Source organism: Cheilinus undulatus, linkage group 9 (genome assembly GCF_018320785.1).
Source record: "Cheilinus undulatus linkage group 9, ASM1832078v1, whole genome shotgun sequence".
Lineage (NCBI taxonomy): Eukaryota > Metazoa > Chordata > Actinopteri > Labriformes > Labridae > Cheilinus > Cheilinus undulatus.
Genome location: NC_054873.1, coordinates 35,327,808 through 35,348,487, shown reverse-complemented (window position 1 = coordinate 35,348,487; position 20,680 = coordinate 35,327,808). Strand labels below are relative to the sequence as shown.

The 20,680-nt window shown below is 37.6% G+C and overlaps 1 protein-coding gene across 8 annotated transcripts in view; it reads left to right on the top strand.

The window, feature by feature from the left end:
* The window catches only part of carmil2 (capping protein regulator and myosin 1 linker 2), a 79,681-nt gene that overhangs the window by 3,345 nt on the left and 55,656 nt on the right, over nucleotides 1–20,680 (top strand). For 7 of the 8 annotated variants that reach the window (XR_005992373.1, XM_041796293.1, XM_041796292.1 and 4 more), the window contains 16 exons: nucleotides 6,867–6,964; nucleotides 7,098–7,168; nucleotides 7,283–7,356; nucleotides 7,430–7,505; nucleotides 9,406–9,494; nucleotides 10,536–10,630; nucleotides 10,701–10,787; nucleotides 10,906–11,015; nucleotides 12,639–12,716; nucleotides 14,355–14,431; nucleotides 14,860–14,964; nucleotides 15,829–15,898; nucleotides 16,002–16,083; nucleotides 16,218–16,314; nucleotides 19,712–19,766; nucleotides 19,975–20,147. Coding sequence is in view for 7 of the 8 variants with exons in the window: in XM_041796293.1 (XP_041652227.1) it covers nucleotides 6,867–6,964; nucleotides 7,098–7,168; nucleotides 7,283–7,356; nucleotides 7,430–7,505; nucleotides 9,406–9,494; nucleotides 10,536–10,630; nucleotides 10,701–10,787; nucleotides 10,906–11,015; nucleotides 12,639–12,716; nucleotides 14,355–14,431; nucleotides 14,860–14,964; nucleotides 15,829–15,898; nucleotides 16,002–16,083; nucleotides 16,218–16,314; nucleotides 19,712–19,766; nucleotides 19,975–20,147 (1,437 nt within the window). In the remaining variant the exon portion in view is untranslated. Of the gene's footprint in view, nucleotides 1–3,403; nucleotides 3,555–6,866; nucleotides 6,965–7,097; nucleotides 7,169–7,282; nucleotides 7,357–7,429; nucleotides 7,506–9,405; nucleotides 9,495–10,535; nucleotides 10,631–10,700; nucleotides 10,788–10,905; nucleotides 11,016–12,638; nucleotides 12,717–14,354; nucleotides 14,432–14,859; nucleotides 14,965–15,828; nucleotides 15,899–16,001; nucleotides 16,084–16,217; nucleotides 16,315–19,711; nucleotides 19,767–19,974; nucleotides 20,148–20,680 lie in introns of those variants that run through there. The other variant, XM_041796295.1, reaches the window with a different exon arrangement.

Genomic DNA, 20,680 nt, shown 5'->3' with positions numbered 1-20,680 from the left:
ATTTATATGTGTGTTTTGTTTTTTCTCTTTTTATGTCAAGTCTCAAGCAAATTTGTTGGGGAATAGCTACAGTACTGTGCAGGACTTTAAAGCATGATAGGGCCATAATCTGAGGCTGAAATAAGGTGTAGATGTGGCGAGTAAACCTGCCTGAGGGCACTATTGGGCCATAGGGAGGATTGGCACAACCCGAGCTGTGTTCTGGATGTCCTTGCACATTACCAGGGGCATGGGAAAATAATCTGTTGAAAAACAAATCGCAAAATCCACACATTTAGTACACAGTTAAGGGTGGATGTGGTGAGTAAGCACTTCCTAGGGTTCCATCTGGGCAGGCATCTGGGGTTGAGCCAAGCCCCTGGTTGTTCTGTGGTTGTCCTAAGGGCCCAAAAACTGCCATTGGTCTCTAGGCGTACTACCAGGGGTTGGAAGGCCCTAATAAAAGAAATGTCATCAAGCTTGACCTTGGCTGGCAAGCAGCACATACAGCATATGTCAGTATGTGTCAAGCTTGACTCTGCACTCCCTCCAGCCCCAGGTTATGGCACATTGGGCCCAGTGGTGAATCCTCAGCACCCTGCTTGCCTAAAACTTGTGCACAGAACTGTACATCCAGCGCAGTAATGCCCACAATGACTTGGTTTTGATGACCAAATAAACCTTTGTCATCTTTGGGACAAATGGTATCAGTAGGCCCACTAGAAAAGCCTGTAGCAAAAATTTATGGACTGGATGTCTACTTTCCAGAGGATAAATCCTACGTATCCTTTGTTATTACTGAGCGCTTCACATTTGTGGTTCCAAAATAACTGCATTAAAGTTTTTTTTAATTTTTTTTTTTTTTTTTTATAATTTCCAACTCTGTAAATTATGACTAAATACCTGCAGAAATTTATGCTTCATTTTTGTTTGATGTCTTTATTTCAAACATGTAAATGACATCATAAAAACGGTTTAAAAATATCCAAACAAGAGAATGGCAATAAAATAATATAACTGTCACTTTCATCTGCAAATACTTAATCTCAGTTTACATGAGCAAAAGAAGTACGAAAAAGTATAAACTTATATAATCCTACCCCTTTAATATTTTCTTGCATTAGAGAAAACTTCCTTACTGAAATCAAATGATTGTCTCAATTTTACCTTAAGGTTTTCAAACCAGTGCATTGTGAATATACAGTTCATTACTCATATAGAAAATAAACAATAATCGCTTTTAAATTCAAACATATCTACTGAACAAACAGTATTGCCAATGCCAGTATTAGTATAAATATTAAATGTGGTTTTAAAGCTTACACAATGACAGAAAAAGGAAACTACTTTATGAATATGTGGAATTTAGGTGGTAACATTTTTACAATTGTTGTAGATTTTTAAATTTACAATGTGGAAGCTAACAGGACATGTATCCATGTTCAAATACAGCTTTCTGAAACCAAGAAAGTAAATAGAAACTGTATCACCTTTGACAAGGGATTGTAAAGTGTCAGTGTCAGTGTCCAGTCAAAATGCCTCTTTGAGGATGATTAATTCAATTTAATTGAGAAATTGTAAAGTTAAAAGATAATGACCACTTAATGCTTCATTATAATTGTTTCAGTGTTCTGTTTATTATTCCTTAGGTTTGAATTTTTGTTCTTCAAATTTCAAAGTATTTCTGTCAGCAAATAATCAACAAAGAGTGCTGACACGGCAAAAAGCATAACCTGAGGTATAAAGATATACAGTAAAAGCAAACTTTTTGTTCTAACTGAACAATACTGTGGTTTTCTATTGTCGTCGATTACACTAAGACATTAAAGAGAAGCTTCTTTAATTTTAATGAAGAATTAAAGAAAGTCCGTATTAGTTCTTTATAACTAAAGTTAACCTTGACGTGTTTTGATCTAATAACGTTAAAAGGACTTGTTTCGGTGTTTTATTTTGTAAATTGATATCGGAAGTACTGCCATCAGTAATTGACGCTAGCTTGATGAGTATTGCAGTACACCACATTGGCCACAGGGGGGCAGCAAAGGACCGTTCTTTAATGCACTCGGTTCTACAGTGAGTTTAAATCTACGATTGGAAAACAAACAAATAAGGGCAATACTCTGTTGTAGTGGTACAGACTCGTTTAAAATTCAGTTTGTGTTTTGGGGACAAAACAGAGATTTACCACAGAACCTTGATGTAAACTGCCCTTTTAAGAGAACGCCTTTGGGAAGTTTCACATTAACGTTGATTGTAAACTAACATACTCAATGTTCATCGATGTCGATTGTATGTAAGATAAGTGAGGCAAGTTCTCAGTATTAAAATTCACAGAAGTGATCACTTAATGCTTTTTCTGTCCTTGAAATAAAATTATTTCTGTCAGCATACTCAAAGTTCATAGATAAAGACCACTTAATGCTTCATTAGTTCAGTGTTCTGTGTATTATTCTTTTAGTTTTGTCCTTGAAATTATAAAGAGTTGCTGTCAGCAAACAATCAACAAATAAACACTGGTGTAGTATCAGGAATACAAGAATTGTGCAAAAGGTTGAAGTTACTCCTTCCACACACTTTCTAAATTGCTCCAAATCATTGACAATGATCCCTCCCTCTCAGAGCCCAAATAGCACAAACACTTTCAGGGGTCTCCGCTGCAAGAATATTGTCTATTTTTTCACAAAAGAAAAAAACTTTTTGCAGCTTACTGCCTAAATTGTACAGCAACACCTACAACATCCCATGCAGCAAAATGTCTATTTTGCACAATAACATTGGCAATAATTTCTTTCAGCATTCTTTCAAAATTGCAAACATCATTGTCAATGTTCACAGCACAGCACAAAAATATCGGCAGCATTTCCTGTCTTGTTTGTTTGTTTGTTTTGCTATTAAGACACTTGACTGGAGTTTGATTTCTTGGCTATAAGAAACAGGAATTACCCACAGTAGGGGCATGGGACTTCATTTTTGTTGCAGTGGTATCAACGCAGGAATCATTATTGTTTGATTTTTACAATCCTTGAAAGAAATAAAGATAGAAAGTAAGAACTTGAGTATTCTACACATTTCCCTGTGCTGTTGGTGTAATGGAACATACGTTTTGAGTCCACTAGGTGGCGGTTAGTAACGTCACAAGCTTCGCTCTGGCTGAAATTAAATAATCGAAGAAGAAAACAGCGGAAGCAGTTGCAGTGGTTTCGTTTGCGATTGACCCAGTTAGCTTCACTTTTATCATCAGCTAATAATCTTTATGCCAAAACAATGGAAAAGACCGCTTTGAGATTATCGTTTGCAGACCTGCCAACCTGTACGCATTTTGCGTGGCAGGTACTGCTGTTCGACATGTAAATACGCTGTACGCCTTGCCTCTCTAAACCACGCAAAAAGCTGCGGACATGTGAGATCTGAAGGAAATGTGCACGTGCCGTACTCATGTCTGACAGCCCGATGCAGCAGCGTGGTGAAGCAGTTTCAGACAGTTATGCAGAGTAGCGGGGAGTAAGTCTGCTGAACCTATAGCGTTATATCCCCGCTCCCCCTCCTTCCTGCCTCCCTCCCCGTGCGATGACAAGGTGAGAGAGGTGCGCGCATGCCAGGCGCGCAGTTTTACCGGTTGTCACAAAAACGTCACTTTGATTTAAGATTTGAAATTCATGTCCAATCCTTTAATTTTTATCTCCTCTCGTCATGCATAATCCTCTGCGTCTGGAGTGCGAGCACAAGTTTTTTAATGAGGCAGGTAGGCTGGACGATGTTAAAAACCAGTATCTGTGAAAAACCAGTATCTGTTAAAAACCAGTATCTGCTGACTTGCTTCTCCGTTCTCGTCTTCTCCAAATACGCACGGATGGTCGGTGTGTGTTGGCTATATAAGGCGGACAGACAGACAGCAGTGTCTGATGGAGAGATGAGGGAGAACGACAGCACGGAGGAGTAGATCAGTACAGTCTATCTGGGACCTGTGTGTGATTAAATGTCACAGCATCAATGTTACTGTGTGTCAATGTCATATAAATGCTAAATTAAAAATAAAAACAATAATTTTATAATAATTTTATAATAATAAATCTTCTGTACTCCAGCTGTCAACCTCTGTAGCACTAGTGCTATGTATACTTACGTGTATATATACAGTATATATATGTGTGTGTGTATATACACACACACACACACACACTCACACATTCCAGTTAGTGAACCAATCAAGACAGTGAATGGGGAAATTACTGTGTACAAAGCAAAATCTGCGATAAAAGCCACACGACACAAGTGGTACTCAAAATATTTTGCCAAGGTTGGCAGGTCTGATATAACATGATCTCTGTTGTATGTTGTAGATTTAGGATCATGTTGTCTTAGCCTGCTAATAAGCTGCTAACAGTGAGCTAACTCACTATTTGCCTCTGTTATCCTGATATTTTAGCATTAAAAACTCATCATTTAATCATTGTCTCGTATATTAAGGTATTTGTTGTCTTAGCTGCTAACTGCAGGTTTATATTGATTTGAAAACAGACTGTAACGGTACCAAGATTCTGATCTTTTATATGATGTGAGTTACAATCACAGAATAATGATACCCATATAAGGTTTGAAAATTAGCAGTTATATTCTTCTTGGATGACTCTAGAGGTCACTTATGTTGTTTTTTGTATTTTAACACTGTCTTTGTGATAGTTAGCTAAAACAAAGATCTCTCTCGACAGAAATGACTATTTTTTGGAATCATAAAGCATGACAAGAACAATACTCTATATTGAATATATTATCAATTTTTAGGGATTTATTGTATTTATAAATGTGAAAACTCTAATTCCAAAGAAGTTGTGTCACTGTATAAAATGTAAACAGAAACAGAAGTTAAAGATTGTCATATTTCATAAACCCATATGTTATTCACAACAGAACTTAAACAACATATCAGATGTTGAAACTGAGATATTTTACCATTTCACAAAAAATATTAGTTTATTTTTTTTTTATTTGATGGCAGCAGCACATCTCAAAAAAGTAGGGACAGGGCCATGTTTACCATTGTGTAGCATCCCCTCTTCTTTTAACAGCAGCCTGTAAACATCTGGGAAGTGAGGAGACCTGTTACCTGTTCCTGGAGTTTTGGGAGAGGAATGTCCGGTCCCGTTTTCCTGAAAATTCTCAACAATTTTAACATTAATTTTTTTGCAGATTGGTGAACCTCAGCCCATCTTTACTTCTGAGAGACCCCGCCTTTCCTCCTCTTACACCCAGTCATGTTAGGTTGCTGTAGTAGCAAACTTTTAATCTTAGTAATGTGACAACATTTATATTCTTTATTTATAGAGCACTTTTCAAAACAAAGCTACAAAGTGCTTTACAAGCAGCAAAGACAACAAAGTGGTTAAAAACTCAAAATTAGGCAGCAAAGTGGGTACATGTAAGTAAAATTAAAGCCTGATAAACCAAAAAAAATCAGCTAGAAAATTAAAAGCAGTTAAAATTCAAATAAAATCAGGAAAGGTTCTGCAATTAAAGTATGTACTATGAAGCTATTTAAAGGAGGTAGCTGACACAGCCAATCTTATTTTCTTAGGCAGGGTGATCTAGAGCCTTGGGGCCTGGATTGAAAATGTCCTGTCCCCTTTAGCCGGCCCCCCTGGGACAGTTAGACTCCTGTCTGAGCATCTCCTGCTGGCTTTTAAAGGTCTAAAGGCTTTTAAAGGTCTAAAATATAAGTGAGAGCCAGACATTGAGAGCTTTGAAAGTTATCAATAACACCTGAAAATTCAATTTTAAAACCTACTGGGAGCCACCGTAAAGAGGATAAAGTATGAGTGATATGCTCAGATTTTCTTGTTTGGGTTAAAGCTTGGCTGCTTAGTTTTGAACCAAGTCTTTTTGGCCCAGGCAGGTTAAAAGGCTGTTATAATAATCCAGGTGTGAGGATATAAAAGCAGTGGCTCTGTATCCTTAATCAAGGAAGCCGTGCAGTAAGATTACCCTGCTTACTTATCATTTTTTCTCCTAATCAAACTTATATTTACTAGGGGTGGGAGAAAAAAATCGAGCATAGTATCGCAATATTTTGCATGGCCATACTATATTGTCTCACGTCTACCAAGCATTGATATTTTTCAAATTAATTGCTAATATGAACTGAAGTCTATGATAATGGAAAAAAATTAAATCAGTTACCTGGACAATTGTCCAATGAGGTCTGCACAGGTGACGTCATAGAGCAGGAGAAAGTTAGTACAACAAACATGGCAGCACCAGGAGAAGGACATTAGGAATGCAAATCAGGGCACAAAATATATAGACATGACACATGAAGTTTGTAAGGAATGCTGCATGAAATACGAAGAACATGCGGGCAAAACTAATGCAAAATCAGCTGAACAGTTGGAAAAAATGGTATAGATCACAATATATGGTATTGCAATACTCACTGTATTGCAAAATGTTAAAAATCGCACTAAAACTGAATCATGACCCACATATCGTGATGATATTGTGTCATGGGGCTGCTAGTGAGTCCCACCCCTAATATTTACAAATGAACCTCCTTCTGTTTCAAAGGGGACTTGAATCTAGAAATTGAGCCTGTAAACTTGATAGACCTTTTTTAATAGATTTCAGTAAAGTCTAACCTCTTGTTACCTCCTGCTGGCAATCAGAAAACATGTCGGTCTTCAGGAACTTGTGCTTTTACCTCACTTTCCACCACTGAAGGCTACAGTCAACATACAAAGCAATGCACATTTCAGTTAATAAAGTGCCGTTGAAGCGTTATTACAACCTTTCTGGAAGTTTTTAGCTAGGTATTTTTTAATGTAACATTTCCCTGACTCTATCCTGGTTTGAGGATCACACAACATGTCCAGCTTTTCTCCCTCTTTTATCAACAGAAAGTTGTTAAGGACAGTTCCTCCTGACCTCCAGCAGAGACTTGTCACTCTGACAGGTGTGATCGGAGAGCAGCTCAACAGTCATCCTGGACCTTGTGGTAGGTCTATGTGCTTTTTCTTTTTAAACAATGATGAGGTTATATGATCACTGCCTCTGTAAATGCGTAGAAGATTTTTTTCAGTGGTAAAGCCTGAAGAGACTTTCTCAGTCACTAGCCATGTGCTTTTCAGGAGGATTTTCTGATGTCTATGCCGCCGTGTGTGATTTTAATGAGATGCCATATAGAGAGGAGATTCCGTGGGTAAGTAGTCACTGTAATGTAATGCAGTGTGTACTGAACAAAAAAATCAAGAGACACTTTGTAACACTACACCAAAAAAAATGGAAATGCTGACTTAAACTCTTGTTTTGTCAGGATGTTGACAATATCTACTACACAAACAACCTGAGACAGTTCAACCTGCAGGACTTCAGCCACTTAGACAGCAGGTGAGATTCAGCACAGAGCTTATTAGTGCTTGTCTGATTTCCTCTGTTATTGTGAGTTCTCCTCTCCTCTCAGGGATTTGGCGTTAGCAGTTGCGGCTTTGGCTTCCAACCAGTGGTTTACCAAGATCTACTGCAAGGAGCTCAAACTGGTAATCACTTTATAAGGGCAACAAGCCCTTTTGATTTTTGCATTTTTAAGATGACACAATGATTTTTTTTATTTTTGCAAAGTTTAAAGTAAAAATATGTCAGTGCCACAATTTATAAAACCCTGTAGTTCTAGAGAAATGCACTGACTCTGATTAAAGCTAGTTCAGACAATTAAAAACTGTGTTAATACCAGGGATATTTTTAAAAAATCCTCTGCCTCTGCCAGCTGCCTTCTCATGGCCTTGCCAAAAATTGACACAATCATGACTGAGATTAAAGCAACTCCTTTTGTTGATACTAGCCCTACTACAGCAGAGTACCTCCTACAGATTCTACCATGTTGTTAATACATGGCTAATAGTGTTAAGAATCACTTCTTTTGCAATGCTTGCCATGAATTAGAGAGACATCAAGTCTGAGGAACATCTTAAGAGAGGAAGCTTGTCCGTCTTATTAGTCTAAATATAAACTTCTCTGACATAACTGTAGCGCTGCTACCTCACAGCAAGAAGGTTACTGGTTTGCTTTCCGGTCAGGGCCTTTCTGTGTGGAATTTGCATGCTCTCCCCATGCATGCGTGGGTTCTCTGTGGGTACTCCGGCTTCCTCCCACCATAAAAGATATGCTTGCTTGGTTAATTGATCACGGTAAATTGACCGTAGGTGTGAATGTGAACGTGCCTGATTGTCTGTCTCTGTATATCAGCCCTGCAACTGACTGAGGACCAGTCCAGGGTGTACCCCACCTCTCACCCAATGACAGCTGGGATAGGCTCCAGCCTCCCGTGACCCCTAATGGGATAAGCGGTATAGAAAATGGATTGATGGATGAAAAGTAATGTGCTTCAGAGAGGAGCAGGTGGTGGCACATACAAGTGACTAATCTCTTTTGTTGCTGACTGCATATCATCCATGCTATGAGATCTTTTAAGGGCTGAATCAAATCCAGTTTTCAATGGACTATATCCTGATAAGCTCTTATATAGTCTAATGGACAGTAAAAACTAACAGAAAATAAACAATTTGGGAAGATGATGATCCTGAAGTATAAAGATTAAAGATTAAACACTACATCCAGATGCTAAATGAGGATTCATCTTCCATAATTGTTCTCTGACTGTATCTTGTTGTTCATCTGTTGCCAATGTGTTGAGTCAAAATAGAAAATAATAGGCTTATACAGCTATTCTAAAATTAGCAAAGAATGAATGGTTGAAATCACATATAAACACCCCATTGCTTACTTTTTGTTTTCAATTTAGGGCTGTATTCAACAAAAAATCCACTCTATAAAATGTATTTACTAAAAAAAAAAAAATAGTTGTTCCTTGTTGAGTTTCACATGGTAATGGGGAAAGCTGTTAAAAATGGTCTTCCTGGTTTAACCCTGTGAGGCCACTGTTTGTTGAATAGTCCTACATTCAAAATAACAAGTAAGCTGCAGAGGCCGGCAAAGCTGAGCAGTGCAAAATAATAGGAATTTTCATTATCTATTTAATGTAGACATTTCAGTGAGGAAATTCGACACACTGTATCTCCTAGCAAGTTTTTGTGTGTGGTAACCAAAAAAATCTAACGTAGGGTTTTGACATTTTTAAAAGCTATACTTGAAAACATTTTGACCCACCCTTTAAACCATCGGGGCAAGTTGGCACCATTTTGCTTTGCTCTAGTAGACTCTGAAATATTTATAATCGAGTTACATGGTCTTTTACAGGAAGATGAAGAGGTCATAGATTTATAGCATTATTCCTGGATTCATGGTTATTGTGAATCTTTGACATATGTATTGCCAAATTTTTCTCCACTTCATAGTTTCCACACTTTGCATTGAACCATAAAAATAAATTTTGTTATAAAAGTCATGACAGTTATTTCAAAACTGTGTCTGTCTCTTCAGTCAGTAGATGTCCAGCAGCAGCTGACTTTCCTGCTGTCTAGATCCCCTGGTCTGGAGGAGCTGTCACTGGAGGCCTGTGGACTCAAACTGTGAGTGTATTTGGAAGCCTGTCAAGATTGATGAAAAATACTTTATATTGAACCATTATTTATTTTCACAAAGACAGTCACAGTTACCAGACACGTGTGAAGATTCTTTCCAACTAAAGCTCAAAGTTACGGTCCAAACTTGTCTGACTGCATTGAGCCAAGTTTAAAGTTTGGTGAAGGGGGGATTATGGTGTGGGGTTGTTTTTCTGCCATCCCCAAACTGTTTTTCTGGAACAGTTTGGGGATGGCCCTTTCCTGTTCCAACATGACTGTGCACCAGTGCACAAAGCAAGGTCCATAAAGACATGGATGAGAGAGTTTGGTGTGAATGAACTTACCTGTCCTCCACAAAGTCCTGACCTCAACCCAATAGAACATCTTTGGGATGAGTTAGAGCAGAGACTGAGAGCCAGGCCTTCTCATCCAACATCAGGATGAGGCAGGTGAGCGAATACTTTTGGCAAAAGAGTGTATGTGTTATAAAATGCGTCTTTTAAAGCATACACCAATTCCAACCATGTTAATGCACATGTGTCTGTAATCTACTTAGCTTTTGGACTCTAAACCTTCGTTAAATTCCCACACACTTGTGTCATTTTTTTCACTTGAAGCTTTGAGACCGGTCTTTAAGACTTCATGATGAATTCCAGTCAGTGCCACTGTAGCTGTCCATGGTGCTGAATCTGGGACAGACAGTACTGTCATGTGCTGCATGATTCCCACTTTTAGAGGACATCTCTATAGCTGACTATTTTTATACTAACAAACATGGATATTCATTTAGAAAACAATAAATCTGTTAGAGATTGTTCTGTTTTGGACACTGAACTTTTGTCTAAATGTCTTCTGGGAGGAACTGAATGATCATGTTGGGACAAAAGCGGAAATGCTACATAAAACACTGAATAGCAGGATTAGTTTCAGCTTAACAGAGATTTAGGTGATATTTTCACATCACGGATCTGGAAATCAAAGCAGGCTGTTTGATTTTGGGATTTTGAAAATGACTGAGATTGAGAAATGTACTTTTTTGTCCTGCAGTGACTTTGCAATCAAAGTGGCCTCTGCTTTACGAGAGAAATCGTCCTCTAAACTACAGTCCATCAAACTCTCAGGAAACCCAATCGAAGACAAAGGTGGGCTTTTTAAATAGCACATCATAATGTTTACATACTGTGGATTGAAGACTCTTTGTGTTTGTTTTAGGTGTAATCGCTCTCAGTCAAGAGTTTGGCAATCTATCTCAAGGACTGACGCACCTCTCTCTGTCCCGAGTGTCAATGACTGCTAGAGGTATGACACGACGAATGCATCCCCCAAAACTCTGAGATTTATTTCACAATAGATCCTTTAAATTCAGTAATCTTACTCACTGAGATCATCATGTCTGCCTGCTTTGATATTTCTGCAGGTGTCGGCTGTCTAAGTCAGATGTTATCCTCCACTCAGCTGTTCTCAGTGACTCTGACTTACCTGGATCTGTCTGATAACCCTGGCAGTCTGGGGACTGAAGAGGCCACGGTACACTCTGCTCTGTGTCTGTGTGATAAATTTGTACATTTGGAGTAACGTAGAAAAAGAAACATGTACAGCCAAAGATCCCTGCAGTATCCAGAATACACTAGGAGCAACAGAGCGGTCCCATGACCTCTTAAAGTTTTCCCTTTCATCATTAGCTGTAGCAAACATTTATTTATTTGTTACTATTTCTAATAACAATTATTTCCATTGTTTAAGATCTTGAAAATATTTACTTTTAAAACCCTCCATAATATCATTATAGAGTGATATTTTGATATATTGGGCAACTCTTTCTGGTCTCTAAGTAGGTCAGATTTAGTAATAGAGTCATAGTTAAACCAAAACACTCTCAGAAAGACTAATCCTACCAGTGATATGGGGCGCTGCCATCTAGAGTGACTGTCATAACTGTGGTGGTAACTGCAGTGTCTACTGCTGCCTGCTGACTGTGACAGCTGGAGATAATTGGATTAGAAACACCAGAGAGCTGCTGATAAAGGTACTTTAATCAGAGTATCTTTACTTCAGCTAGATTTTACAAATAAGACATCGTTTACGTTTGTCTAATATCTATTTCAGAAAAAGGAAAAAAACTCACACTTTTGTGATGTAATGCTGTTTGATATAATATGACAGCTGTGTTTAATGATCAGAGTCCAGTAGCATTGATTATAGATCAGTGACATATTGGGCTTCATTCATTGTGATTGCACCATCTGACATTTGCAACAAATTGCAAAAAAGGCAAAGACACATGTTGTTACTTACATTCTTGTGAGAAGGTGGACACACATATTTTTATAGTAAAATCAAGATTTTAACTTGAAGTGTACCACCCACCTGTGACTGAAAAAAAAGTTTTTATCTTTACTTTTAAAGGATCTTGAAATTATTTCACTTTGCCATGAGTGTTGGATGATAAATTGTGCTAAAATCTGTTTTTATTACTTCATTTTAAAATAAAATTCCCGTGATTACGGCTGTGCCACCATGACATTTAAGAACTTGCAAAATCAGGGACAGAAGTTTAATTGTGATTTACTGTCTTCAAAATGATAGATTTTAATAACGTTTGCTTATTTGAAGGATTTCAACTATAAAATCATACCTAAGTAATCAATTTTGAATTTCTTACATTTAAAATGCCATTTTTAACTGTGTCAATAATTTGTTCATAAACTTGGATGGTTGCACCACCTGACTTTAATGGTTTGAGATGACAAAACATGAAATTGAATATATTAAATAATTGTGTGCATATATATTGAAAATGTAGTCAGACACACTAACCACTCAGAAAGTCTAAAATATTAATCCTTTACTTGATTCTGAGAATATCAGAATTGTCTGTGTGGTCCACAGGTTTATAAAATCATTTTTATATTGAGGTGTTTTTTTCCAAAAAGAGTGAACAGGTTCATACGGGCAAATTTCATGCAAAAATATTTCCAATTAAAATCTTTAGCACAGACTATGAGTCAGAAAGCCAAACCTGTGGAGCGCATAAAGAAAAGTTGAAACTTGTGTCTTACCTCCCACAGCATGCTTTATATATTTACCAGTATTTTGTAGTATTTTTATCAGTTCCCTTTTGCTCATATCCCTTCCTGTATATGTTTATAGTCTCTTTTCAAGTTCCTGTCCGGTACTAACTCCGTGTCTCATCTGGACCTCAGGGATACCTCCTGCCCTCTGGACACGGTCAGTCAGAGAAATTCTTTTCACACCATCTATCTTTTTGTCTATAAAATTTCAAAAGATTAAGCCATGCTTAGCAGAATGTTTTATCTTTTTTTTCTTTAAAATAACTCCAAAAGTGTGCATACATCATTGCATCATTTAGTTTTTTTTTCCTTTTACCCCAAACAGAATTATTTGTATACCAAAGAAATATTGTGGGTTTAGGTGCAGTTAACATTGGGTTTGCAAGCTTTTATACTGTTCCCGCTCAACAGACAAATCCTTCAGGATATCCTGTGTACATGCTGTGCAGCCAGCCTCCATTGCTCTGCTATCTGCTCTTACCATAGAGAGAAAACATTTATGTGAGTTTATAGACTTGTCACTTGCAAATGTTATCAAGGTAACATGCAGAGATGGGGAAGAGAGCAAATCGTTTCTGTCCATTACTTAAATCTGTCAATGGTAATTGCATTGAAGCCCTAAATTTCTTCTGTCTGCAGTTATTTTTTTTTTTAAATTATAATACTTTACAGTTTGCTAATAAATAGTTGAAGAAATCTTGTACGATTAGTAGAACTCTCAGTATCAAAGAATAAAAAAAATCACCCATAGTTGAATAATTGACAACTGTAGGCAAAAAACTCTGCCAAATGAACGTTTAGATCCTAGAGCATCCACTTCCAAATGGCAACCCACCAGACCAGATTACCTGGCCCACACTGAGTCACATCAAAACATTAAACAAAGAGGAAAAAGCATGAAATAAAGGCCACAACATTAAGCATACTTGCTAACTCCCATTTTGGGCTTGTGCTGATCCGTAGACTTGATGCTTTCTTTTGACATTTGACCCATTACGTGTTTATGGCTCTGCGTATTTGCTGCTCCCAGACCCACCAAACTGACCAGCTAGCAAACAATGTAAGTCACAGACTATCTGCAACCTTTCCAAGCCAAGAACAACACGGTCAGCTTGAAAAGGCTTAGAGTTGACCAGGAAAAATTATCAATTTAAATCTGACTAGACTGAGCAGTTTTTTTAAAGCATTTTAGCCCCCTTCATGCTTCCTGGTTGATCCCAGTTTGTTGTGGATTGTAATGTAAAATCCACATGGTCAGGTTTACATTAAATTTTTGTTTTTTGTGTTTGTTACTGAACACCTGTCATAATTTATATTCTCTTGTGATTTTAGAATAAACAATATCTGCGCACATCAAACATTTTTAACAGCATCGTGTGTGGGAAAACATCAGACCTCTGGCCCTTGGCTTTCTTTCCTTAAAATGTTTTGGCCCTTGGGGGAAACTAATTGGGGAACCCTACCATAGAGGCTCACACATGGTTTTAATTTTAATCTCATAAAATCATTATGAGTCCCTTGATGCTAAAACTCAAAGGAACTGTAGCATAAACATTATGAGTTAAGCCCCTTCACATTAACATGAAACAAATTTTAATTTACCATGAAGGGCAGAGCAACAGCAACTCAGTGAAGGAAAAAAGTAAAGCAACATTTTGGATTAAATAAGAAGAAACTCACCAAACCGCTTGAAAACTTAAGAAAAAATCTATAACTTCATTATAATTTGTTGGTGCCATTGAGCTTGTGTTCCTGTCTGTATCTAACACTTTCTAATTCTGTTTCCCTCTTGCAGTTATTTGTGTCTCTGTCTGCAGGATGTTGTTACAAACTTATGCACCTGAACCTAGCCAGCAACCCTTTCAGCCACAGGTGAGCTCTGTTAAGATGAGTGGTGCTCTGGTTGGAATAGACCACACAGGCTTTTTGGATCAACAGTCCGAGATCACATTAAACTTCAAAATACAGCCAAAGAGGAGTATAAAGCAGCCTCAGATATTTTGACCTTATAGCAGATAACTGTATTTTCTCTGTTCAGGTCAATGTGCTCATCTTTATTTACTTTTTTTTTGTCTGTTCTCCAATATTATTTTAGAGTTTGTATTATTTTATTCTTTATTATTTGAGAGATGTCCTGTCATAGAGTCTTGTTTCCTATTTGACACGTATTTTAGCTTTCTTCAAACACCTTTAGATGATGGTCTGAATAGCACATTTCCACACTTTTATAGGGGATCACAGACTGAAAATAACATTAAAAAAAACAGAACTGATTTTTATGTTTGTGCATGTTTGTGTAGAAAGGTGCGGGACGTGACGAGAAGCATCCGGGAGTTCTTCAGTAAGACCTGTGAGCTGAAATATGTGAATCTGTCTGCAACCAAACTACCTTCACAAGCTCTCAGGTGGGTTCACTGACAATAAATGCATTTTTTTAAGAAGTCATGAAACATCAAAGCGTAACAACTAGGGCTGGGTAAATGATCGAAAATTAGATGAATATGGCCTGCTGCAATTTTCAAATCGCAAAAGGTGCAATATTTCTTTAACCTGAAATTTATGTCGGAATAATAGTTTAACACTTTTTTGCTGCAGAGTGTTATGCATTACTTAATTATGCAACCATTCAAGTGCCTGTTTTTAAATAGTCTACAAAAAATCCTACTTTCTTCATTTATATACTTTTTTACTTGTTAAATATGAGAATGGCAGCACAACAATTCATATCCAGTTTGCAATACGAGTCAGAATCATCACAAATAGGTATTTTCTCAGATTTGTTCAGCCCTCGTTTAGTCTAATATTGGGTTGGTTGTAATATGGATAATTCATTGCTTGTGTTTGATGTAAAATACATAAGACGAGGAACTTAAGGAATAATTGCATTTCAAATTGCAATTGCAATATTGGGTAAAAAAATGCAATTAGATTATTTTGCCAAATTGTTCAGCCCTAGTAACAACACAAAATGTCTGATTAATTTCTCCCTTAAATGCCATACAAAAACACTTTTTTCTAGTGTTTTTTTGACTTGGTATTTGGTGCAGAAACAAAACAGAGAAGAAGAAAGAAAAAAAAGAGCCTAATAAAAACAATAATCGTCATGCACAGTTTCTTCCTTCTACTGTTTCACAGACAGGCAGGTGAGGTAACATAGGTTGTCGACTGAAGTGACCATATAAGGTTCCTTGCCCCATAAAGTGTTAAAGCAGTTCTGATTGCACATTCATGACTTTATTTATCATCTTTACATTTCATTTTGCACCTAGATTTTTACTGCAGGGTCTGGCAACCAACACTCGTCTGACTGGTCTGAAGCTGGACATCAGCAGCTGTGAGGTAAACACACTGGAGCAGGAAACACCTCCATTTTGTTTTTAAAGAGTATCAGAAGCCACAGCAAACATTTATTCTGTGTGTCCATGGTTGTTTGGGCGTTTAGCTACGTTCAGCTGGGGCCCAGGTGATACAAGAGCACATCTCTGAAGCTATAGTTATCAGAAGTCTGGATATCTCTGATAATGGTGAGCTAGACCACACTTGGACATTTACACATAGACTGATTTCATTTATCAGCAGTTTTTTAAAAGTAGAAATGTGCAGATTATACTTCAAATTTAGTTAAAGCTGGAGAAATATGCTCCCTCTGTTCTTGTAGGTTTTGAAAATGACATGGTGACTCTGGTTCTGTCTGTTGGCCGAAGTCGCTCTCTTCAACATCTCGCTCTGGGGAGAAACTTTGCCATGAAGTCCAGGTATGACAAACTTAATAAATTCACTATACATAATCTCTTTAACAAACTTTAACAGGAAATGAGTAGATCTGTATATCTGTCTCCATGAGGCATGTGCATCTTTTTCATGATTAAATGTTGTTCTTATAAGCTTCTTTAATACCTCCCATTATTTATAAATCTGCAGTGTAAGTCTTAAGTTTGTTCTTTCAGCTTCTCAAACCAGACCTCTCAGGAAATCAGTGATTTGAAAAATATTGCCCTGTAAACGTATTACTGATTGTAAAGTGACTTCTTTCCTCTACTAACAAATGGTTTGTTTAAATCTACAGTAAGAGCTGTGTGTTGATAGTAATGGTTAACTTTGTAGTTAAAAAAAAGAGTTTATCAAGTTTTATTTATACTCACATTAAACTTTACAGTTTAACCAATAGAATACTGCAGTACACTGAGAAAAATGAATCTGGGCAAAAGTAAATTTAACTAAATTTAATCTGTGATATCAACAAAAAAATTCCAAGTTTTAGCTTGACATTAATACACCTGATTTTGTAGTCCTTTTCTTTTGTTAAAAATACAAGACAGAGGGATTTTTTTTTCCTGAACAAGAATAATTTAGGTAATGTAAGCCAGTCTTCCAAAGTTCATCCACATAACTAAGCCTGATGTTGTTACCTTTACTCAGTTTCATTCTGTGTTTCAAAACTACTACACCATCGATGAATAAATGCCCCCGGTGATGCATTGTGGGTGTTTTTCTAACAATCAGGAATAGGTGAACTGCTAACTTAAGACATGGCAGTGATGATAGATAAGTTCCTCGGGATTCAAATCTGGGGATATGTAGGCAAAATTTTCCCATGATGCCCTGGGGCAGAGTGTTTATATGTGTTTAGATACACTATATTGCCAAAAGTATTTGCTCACCTGCCATATGAACTAAAGTGACATCCCATTCTTAATCCATAGGGTTTAATATGACGTTGGTCCACCCTTTGCAGCTATAACAGCTTCAACTCTTGACCATTCTTCCAGAAGCGCATTTGTGAAGTATCACACTGATGTTGGACGGGAAGGCCTGGCTCTTAGTCTCCGTTCTAATTCATCCCAAAGGTGTTCTATTGGGTTGAGGTCAGGACTCTGTACAGGCCAGTCAAGTCCATCCACACCAAACTCACTCATCCATGTCTTTATGGACCTTGCTTTGTGCACTGGTGCACAGTCATGTTGGAACAGGAAGGGGTCATCCCCAAACTGTTCCCACAAAGTTGGTAGCATGGAATTGTCCAAAATCTCTTGGTATGCTGAAACTAAAGAGCCAAGCCCAGCTCCTGAAAAACAACCCCACACCATAATCCCCCCTCCACTAAACTTTACACTTGGCACAGTGCAGTCAGACAAGCACTGTTCTCCTGGCAACCGCCAAACCCAGACTTGTACATCAGATTGCCAGATGGAGAGGCGCGATTAGTCACTCCAGAGTCTCCACTGTTAGAGTCCAGTGGTGGCATGCTTTACACCATCTGACACTTTGTGTTGCACTTGGATGCAGCTGCTCGGCCATGGAAACCCATTCCATGAAGCTCTCTAGACACTGTTCTTGAGCTAATCTGAAGGCCACATGAAGTTTGGAGGGCTGTAGCGATTGACTGCAGAAAGTTGGTGACCTCTGCGCACTATGCGCCTCAGCATCTGCTGACCCCTCTCTGTCATTTTACGTGGCCTACCACTTGGTGGCTGAGTTTATGTTGTTCCCAATCGCTTCCACTTTGTTCTAATACCATTGACAGTTGACTGTGGAATATTTAGGAGCGAGGAAATTTCACGACTGGACTTGTTGCACAGGTGGCATCCTATCACAGTACCACGCTGGAATTCACTGAGCTCCTAAGAACGACCCATTTTTTCACAAATGTTTGTAGAAACAGTCTGCATGTCTAGGTGCTTGATTTTATACACCTTTGTCCTTGGAAGTGATTGGAACACCTGATTTCAATTATTTGGATGAGTGAGTGAATACTTTTGGCAATATAGTGTATGTTTAAATGTGATTAGGTGAGTTTAGATGTTGAATTTTGTACAGAGATCACTGCTGGGATTCCTTTGTTCATCTTTCTGATGGATTATTATTATTTTTGATGGTCAACACTTTTGCACCGTGAGTGAAAAGAGTACTACCTGAAAATCAGTTTGACTGCCAGTCTTATTTTTGTGGGCAAAGATTTAACCATTCTCTGATAACTTCAATAACGTGGTAAAATCAAGACGGTGTGGAAACATATCCAGATACTTCTTTGCAAGCATTGTTGAAGGTGTTACTAATGTATTCCACCAGCAGGAGGGAATCATAAATTATGTGATTTAAATCATCGTGTTAAACTGCATTGAAAGCATGAGTCATTTTTACCATCTGAGTTTAATTGAAATTACATCTATTTAAAAAAAAACAATGTTAAAAAAAGATTAGTCTTGTTAAATCTACTTGAAAATGTAATTAAATTTTACTTCAAATTTTTTGTTCTTGAGCTAAAACAGAGTAGTAGTTTTTACAAATATTAATCTGGCTAATCTGCATAGGAACAGTGAGGATCATGCCACGTAACTGTGACGTCACGGCGCCAGCACGGACCAATACATGGCGGTCTCCTGGTTAATTTATAAACTCAAATGACTCAAAATGCAGATATCTTGTGAGTTTTTTAGTTCAATGTGTATATGAGACATACAAATATCTATCCACCAAGATGAACTTGTCTGATCAGGCAGGGCTCCTTTTAAAGACAGCTGCTGACAAGTAGCTAACTAGGACTACAGTGGTTGACTTTAAACATCAACAAAAATTTGTCTTCTATATTCACCTTTTACCCCTAGTGTGTTTGCTTAAATTACTTTGACTCAAACTTTGAAGTGTGTCTCATTGAGAGGAAAGTCTTCTGTAAAAGAGGTCAGTGCAAAAAGGCTTGGTGGTGGAGATGTTGAAGAGTCGACTATGATGTAGTTTGTTCAAAACCTAGCCTTTTCTAACTTTAATAGGCTGCAATTACACCTAAAAAATCATGAGAGTTGTGAACATTTGTGGAGATTATACAGATGAGTTAAATGTGTATCTATCTTTTTCTTGTTTTGCCATGGCGCTTATTGTCAACAACAATGAAAAACCCATGAAACCCGTAGCCTTATGTTGCTGCAACGTGTTTGGCACTGTGACTGATGTGAGACAAGCAGAACAGAAGCTTTGCAGTGACTGATTTTTCTGTCTCATCATATCAGACTGATGACCTTCTTCCATTTTATAGATTTCTCTGTCGTACTGTCAGATTTTATGTCTTTTATCCTTTTTCATTCTGTTTTCATCTTGCTGGTCTGTGCTGTATTCTTTTCCCTTGTTTGTTTAATTTACACTCTTTCTGTCCGGCAGAGCTCTCACTGATGTTCTCCATCGTTTAGCTCAGCTCATTCAGGATGAAGAGTGTGTAAGTGACATTTAATTTCATTTATTTATTTAATTTGCTCAACTTAAAGTTTCTGCTATGTGATGTTTATCATTCAGAGTCCATACTTCTGTAAGTTTTCTTATTGTTTTTTTTTTTTTTTATAAAGGATGAACAGTATTAAGTATCAGCCCGTCCTATGTTTTCATGTGATTTTTTTGTGTTGTTTTCGTTTTGTTTTTTCCCTCAGTCCCTGCAGTCTCTCTCGGTGTGTGACTCCAGGCTGAAGACAGGGATAAACATCTTACTGAGCGCTCTGGGCGGCCATGCTGCTCTGGCTGAGCTCGACATCAGTGGGAACAACATTGGAGACACAGGAGCCAAAATGCTGGCCAAAGCTCTGATGAGTAACACCAGACTGAGGTGAACAGACACCGAGTCCCAGCGGCAGCTGTTTCTGGGACACACTGTCATTAAAACCGTCTGACTTTATGAAAACACAGCTGAGGACAATCAAACATTTTTATGCACCAAAAAACAGTAATATTATTGTCACTGGTTATTTCTCATCTACCTTAAGCTGTTGGTCTGTTGTTTGCCACTAGATGCCATCATTTCTTTCTTTGAAAATTAAAGTCAGTGACATTTAAAAATCTGTTTGAATTTGCTCAGGTGACAACAGAAGCTCTTTCTGAATCAGCGGTACATACCACAAAAAATTTTTGTGGTATATACCACAAAATGTTTTGATCAGTTCAAACAAATGCTTTGAGTCACCAGTGACACGCTGAACTAGTGTAAGATTAATTTATTTCAACCACACAAACCACAATGAAAGTTTGGATAGGAAAATAGTGCATGTTTTGAAGTGTCTTTTCATTCTTTTTCTTTAATTCACACATAATCAAAGTTTGTGATGTTGTACAGAACTGCATGAGTTCAGCTTTGTCAGTCAA